At 49.7% G+C, this 5,951-nt stretch overlaps 1 protein-coding gene across 1 annotated transcript; it reads right to left on the bottom strand.

Annotated features, from left to right (window-relative positions):
• Positions 1–2,386: 2,386 nt before the first annotated feature.
• LOC100830225 lies at positions 2,387–5,530 on the bottom strand. Its single transcript, XM_003573143.4, has 4 exons — positions 5,120–5,530; positions 4,794–5,018; positions 3,036–3,061; positions 2,387–2,951 (listed from the first exon to the last, which is right to left on the bottom strand). The coding sequence occupies exons 1-4, from the start codon at positions 5,459–5,461 to the stop codon at positions 2,690–2,692; spliced, it is 855 nt and encodes a 284-aa protein (XP_003573191.1). The 5' UTR covers positions 5,462–5,530; the 3' UTR covers positions 2,387–2,689.
• Between the last annotated feature and the right edge of the window lie 421 nt (positions 5,531–5,951).

Below are 5,951 nucleotides of genomic sequence, written 5' to 3' on the forward strand. Positions count from 1 at the left end.
GCCACCTTCTTCTTCTTCCCTGCTGTCGATGACGCCACACTTCGAGAAGCTTCCACCCCTGCCGGCACAAAACCAATCGCAAACCATTAAATCATCGTGTATGCTGTTCTTCGGTTTAGCCTGTACAGGCAAAACGTACCGTGAGACGGCGGAGCGCGGCTGATCTTCGCGGCGACGAGGTTGCTCTCGGATAGGTAAGACCTGAGGTCAACGACGCACTGGCCCTGCGTCAGCCGGCGCGCCACGGCCGCTTCCATCTCAGGGAGCACCGGGTCGCTCGTGGCCTCTTTGGTCGGGGCGCCCCACCGCACGGGGCAGCGCCACGGCGCGCCCGGCGGAGGCGAGACGAGCAGGAACTCCTCCTTCCAGGCCTTGACGGACGTTGGGAGGCCGGTGAAGAGAGCCGGGACGCCCTCCCTGGCGCGGAAGGAGTACCAGCCCTTCCCCTTGGGCAGCGGCGTGAGGGCGAAGAAGTGGCGGAACACGGGCAGGGAGGGCGCCCCGGCGCCGCGGAAGTGGCAGAGCACCACGAACCCGACCAGCACGCGCCAGCCGTTGGGCGCGAGCTGCGACGGCGCGACGCCGAAGTGCGCGAGCGCGTCGCAGACGAAGGGGTGCAGCGGCAGGCGCAGACGAAGGGGTGCAGCGGCAGGCGCATGCCCGCGGCGAACGCCTGCGCGTACACGGGGATCGGCACGGCCGCCGCGGCACCGGCACCGCCGCCTCGGGCACCGCGCGCAGGAGTCGGTGGCGGCGCGCACGCGGCCTGGGAAGTGGCGGTGAGGTGCAGGCCGAAACCCTCGGGGATGCCGTACCTGGCGCGGAGAGAGGCGAGGGACTCCTGCGTGCGCAGCGAGGACTTGAACTGCTCGGCCACCGGCCAAGACAGCACCACACTCTGATCATCATGTACACGGCTGCCGCCGCCTCCTCCTCCTCCCGGACGCGGCTGCTTGACCGGCTTGACGTCCTGCTGCCCTGCACCGCTCTCGCCGTAGGCATAGTCACGGCGCCAATGCTGCGTCACCGCCGGCTTGACGTCATCCACGTCGTCGAAGTAGGGGTCGTAGGAGCGGGCGCCTCGGACCTCATGGAGATGGTGGTGGGAGGAAGACGAGGAGGAGTGGAACCACGACATGGCGGTGGTCTGGATGGCCTACGAGGGAGGGAGGCGGAGAGGTATCCTTGAATTTCTCGGTGGCAGTAGATCGTGAGGGAGACGAAAGGGGGCCCTTATAACGTTCTCCCGTGGCGAGTGGGGGGCACGGTTTGTGCTGGGCGCTTCCTTCCGGAGGAAGATTGGTTTGCTTTATGGAAAAGGATCAGTTGCAGGGATTGGATTGCGTCACCCTTCTTGACCACGAACAATGCAGGGACAAAATAAATTCTTTCAATCAATGTCCACTGTTTGAAATTCAAAACGTGAGCTTACATCTAGAGAAGATATATGCTAAAAAAAAATCTAGACACGATATAATTCGTAAAAGGCCGGGGTATTTAGTTTTTCTTTTGTTTTTAAGGGGTTTTTTCTTGTTGAAAAGCAATGAATGAGTGGAGGGAAGGGGAGGTATGTATGCGCAAAAAAAAAAAGATGTTACGTCGTCAGAATTGTTTCTCGGCCGTGGATTTTGTCCCTGTTGTTTCTTGGCTGTTCGGTTTCACTAATTGTCTTGCTTTTGTCTTCCTCCGTTGTGTCAATTTTGACCAAATCGATTAAAAGTGGCCAAATTGAAAAAAAATTGATCAAAAAGAAATAAAAAATTATCTTTCGCTTTTGGTCAATTCATCACTTTTTCGGTTTTCTCTTATGCTGACGTGCAGCTGGTCAGCGTGACACGTAGGCAGTCAAACCCGCTAGAAACCAGCTTAGGACCACTCGTGACCAACTTAACATAAAATTAGAACCCGAATGTGCATTTTCATAATATTAAAACTAACTTGACACCTGTTTCAATAATTGTAGTACTTCGAGTGTATTTTACTCCTTTCGCTGTTGTTGGGTCCTCTTTGTCTGGCCCACTCCCTCAGAGACCGAAGACCCCAGCGTGGTGAAAATTGAAATTTGCTGTGTCTCTCGTGGCTCCCCTGCGTGAGAGGTGCCTCGAGTAGAGAACCCCCAGACCATCTCATGCTTTTAGCTCATAACAAGTCATCGCATTCGTTTATTTGAGATACAATGACTAGTATTGAAAGTTTTCACTAAATGCATATTTTCACCCGATATATCAAACAAGACGTTTAGCCGCGAAGAAATGCATTGAAAGCTACTGAAGAATACTTCCTCCATTTCATAATTCTTGTCTCAAATTTGCCAAAAAATGGATCTATCTATTCCAAGCGTATAGATACATGTAATATTTCGACAAGAATTATGAAACGGACGAAGTACATTGCAATCCACTGTTTGATTACTATTTCTTCCCTAATAAAACCTGTGGAGCTATAGTTTCTGGCGAAATATTTGGGCCCACAAGGTAATCAGAAACGGTGGATGAATAATTTCGCTAGCACACATTTTAACGCATCTCAACAATAACGTCCACATTTCACTCCTAGCCGAATTGAAAGCTCATAAGCCTATATTTGCACTCAAGAATAACAGTATAGCCTAAAGGTGAGAAAAGTAATGAATGTTCACAGGGTTTATCCGATGTATGTACTCTTGAACTTCTGCAACTGCCGGATCCAGCTACTCCGTTGAGTTTTTACTCTTGTCCGAGATCTGTTGCAAGTCACTCTTGTCTGATTCCGTGTCACTTGTTGAACCAGTCGAGCTACTAGATGAAGCAATTGTGTTGGACTGCTCACTGATTTTCTCCACAGGGGAGCTACTGGAGTCATCATCGTCCATGATAGAATTAAAGGTAAGCTGTAGGGAATACAGTATCAATCCCACCGCGTTGATTCCAAACACAAAAGTTGCTAGGTAGCAAATTCCATTTATAATCGTTCTGCACAGAAAATGATTTTTTTAAATTAGACTAAAGGATGACAATGCAAACAGAGGAACAGAAAATGGGTGGAGTTGCATGCACCTTATCGTTACTGTTATCTGACGAACCTGATGAAAAAAACAAAAATGGATTTCATTAGACAAGGTGTGATCTAGTTATAAAACTATAATGAACTCTGTTTCCCTTATGGTATGAGTATATTGAAAACTACAAGACACAAACAAATTCCATTAGATTTGACATCAATAATGAGCATTCTGCAATTCACAGGCACAACCAGCGCATTGCTCTACATGCAAAAGGGTGAATATGGTTGCACATTACTTAAAGGCTACAGCTGTTGTTTGAATTAATTTGAATTAGTCTATTGTTTCAACTGTCAACTACATTTCTCATGGGGTTTGACAATTCAATTTAGTGATAATCTAACTATTGTAAAAAATATATATGCATATACTGTCAGACGACAATCGCGCAGCTCTTACAAGTTAAGTCAAAATAAAATAAAAATCTAACTATTGCAAGGCCAGTTGACATTTTCGTGCGGAAAAAAGGACAATCCCTTCTTTTTTTGAAGAACATTTTAGTGATCCCTGAATCAAGCTTCCATGAAACATTGTTGTATACTTGAGTTACTATATGGAGATAAGACTTAATAGACTAGGGAACTGGAATCTGGGCCAACTTAGTGACAAACTGACAATGACAGCAAGAAATTATGTAATAGTGTCAAGTATATAACATAAATCAAGATAAAACGAAAGTAGCATCCAATATCTAGATGGACCAAATTTTCAGTCAGAACTTCCATTTAATTGCATGAGTTTCTCTCCGTTCCCTAACACAATGAAAAAGTAAGTCCTTACATAGGCTGCCTGATTATGGGATGATAGCTGCTTGATTTCACAATTAAATTATTCCGTTATGCCCCGGAGAGAACATGGCTGCGCCTACACCAAATATTATTGTTGTTGATCAATGTGTTTGACTTACATCAAGTTGGTCAAAACAGTTCATGCCAGAAGGATTTTATGTTCTATGCAACAAGAAACCAAGAAATGCTGGTTGGTTTGAAGGGCATATTGTGTCTTTAATCGTTATCCTTGTCATCTGAGTGTGTGGGCCTTGTTTTTTTCCTATTCATGGGTTGCAATCTGGTACAGGTGATACCTTGTTCTGATGGTACAAAATTATGTGTGCAGGTCGAACGTTTTGCTGGAGGCTATATGGACGTGGAACAGCATGAGTTTTTTCTGATGTTTCTGCATAAGGAGGATCAAGGAGGGAGAAGGGTTCTTAATCAAGCTTTGCTGTAAAGATCAGGCATTCAGGCTAACAATTCACACACATTTCGACAACACGTGCCATATTAGAAAATCTGGGATTTACCGATCTATTTGTCAGCACTATTTTTACTCAATGCCTTATGTCTCCTAAAAGAATTGCACGAAAAGGGTGTTTTTCGTGGCTATAGCATCTTTCTTTTATTGCACGTGTAAATGGTAGCTACAGGTTCGACATGAAATGGAACATGACCTTAATATTGTGCAGGATGCATAAGAGTGTAAACTTGTAAAGTGAAGCGGAGCTATATATATGGTTGGCATTTGCACAGGTACATTTGAAATTGGACTTGCAAACGCGCAAAGATATGAGGGGCACAAACCACTTTGTGCCTATCTGAATTTACAATATCGAATTCAAGGCTCCAATATCTACATCCAAACGGGCTGCCAGCAACGATATAGTCTAATTCCCCTATGATGAAGTCGTCAATGCCAGCACTCAGCCGGAGAAACAAATTAGAAGAAACAAAGAAGAAGATTGTGGAGAGCTGACCGAGAAATTGTCGGAGATGGTCTGCCGGTTGAGCGAAGCCTCGATGGTGGTGGCGAACTTATAGAGGAAGAGCGCGATGACCCCCGCGGCGATCCCGCCCAGAAGCGCCTGCACGGGCGAAGGCGGCTTCTCGGTCTCCACCGGCGAGGTGCTCACCATCCTCAATGCCTCCAGGGCCTCCTCGCTCAGGTTCTTGGGCTTCTCCAACCCGCCGGACCGCACCCTCTGCGCCAACCAACCGCACCGGTGAAGAAGGGGGCGTAAGACGAATGGTGAGTGGCGAGGCGTTGCAGTAGTACTGGAGAGGGTGTTAGGAGGAGGATTACGAGCTCCTTGGCGCGGCGGGCGCGGCGGCGGAGGGAGCGGAAGAGGAATACGGAGATGGCGCCCGTGAGGAGGACGCTGGTGGCGACCTGCAGCGAGGTCGGGTTGTCATCGACGGAGAAGAGCGTCGGGGCGCGGAGCTCCACGGGGCCTTCTTCCCCGCCGTCGTCGGTGGTGTCCGGGGACGCAGCCGCGGAAGCGGGCGGCGGCGATTGTGGTTCCGGCTCCGCACGGAGGGCGGTAGGGCGGCGGCCGGGGCGGGCGAAAGCGGCGACGGGGAAGTGAAGCGAGAGCCGTTGGCGGCAGAGGAGGAGGAGGCGTGGGGGGCGATGGAGTAGCAGCATGGTGGAAGTGGCAGTGAGGTCCGGAGCTTATTTCCAAGGATAAGAGCATCCGCGCTCGTCGGAAAAAATGGCCCTAGAGATTCAGAGAGAAAAACAAACAGTTTTGCTAGCGATTTCTGAGCCGTGGATACGTGCATCAAGATCATGACAATTTTTTGTTGGTTATTCTTTTTCTTTTTGCCTCCGACTGTTTTTTCTTCTCACCTTCTGTCCATTCCCCGATCTGTGTTGTTCCGCGCGGAGAGCTCGAGGCTGAGGAGGGGGGGAGGGGAGGCGATTTTGCTCCGCGCGGAGTGGGGTCGGCGTCTTCTCGGCCGCTCCACCCTCGACGGTGACGCTCGCCTGTCGGGTCAGGAGTCCCTGGAGCCCCTCTAATCGTGCCCGCCGGGAGACCTGACCTCCGTCGCCTCAACTCCTCCTGCTCCGCAAGGTCGCCGCCGAGGCCACAGCCGCCGAGACACGCATGCGTCTTCTCCGACCTGCAGGCTCT

The sequence above is a fragment of the Brachypodium distachyon genome, chromosome 3 (assembly GCF_000005505.3).
Source record: "Brachypodium distachyon strain Bd21 chromosome 3, Brachypodium_distachyon_v3.0, whole genome shotgun sequence".
NCBI classification, from domain to species: domain Eukaryota; kingdom Viridiplantae; phylum Streptophyta; class Magnoliopsida; order Poales; family Poaceae; genus Brachypodium; species Brachypodium distachyon.

Coding starts and splice junctions, on each gene's coding strand:
- LOC100830225 (XM_003573143.4), bottom strand. CDS start 5,461: ATGCTGCTACTCCATCGCCCCCCACGCCTCCTCCTCCTCTGCCGCCAA. Junction 3,062..4,793: donor CCATCTCCGACAATTTCTCG/GTCAGCTCTCCA, acceptor TTTTTTCATCAG/GTTCGTCAGATAACAGTAAC. Junction 2,952..3,035: donor CAGATAACAGTAACGATAAG/GTGCATGCAACT, acceptor TTTTCTGTGCAG/AACGATTATAAATGGAATTT.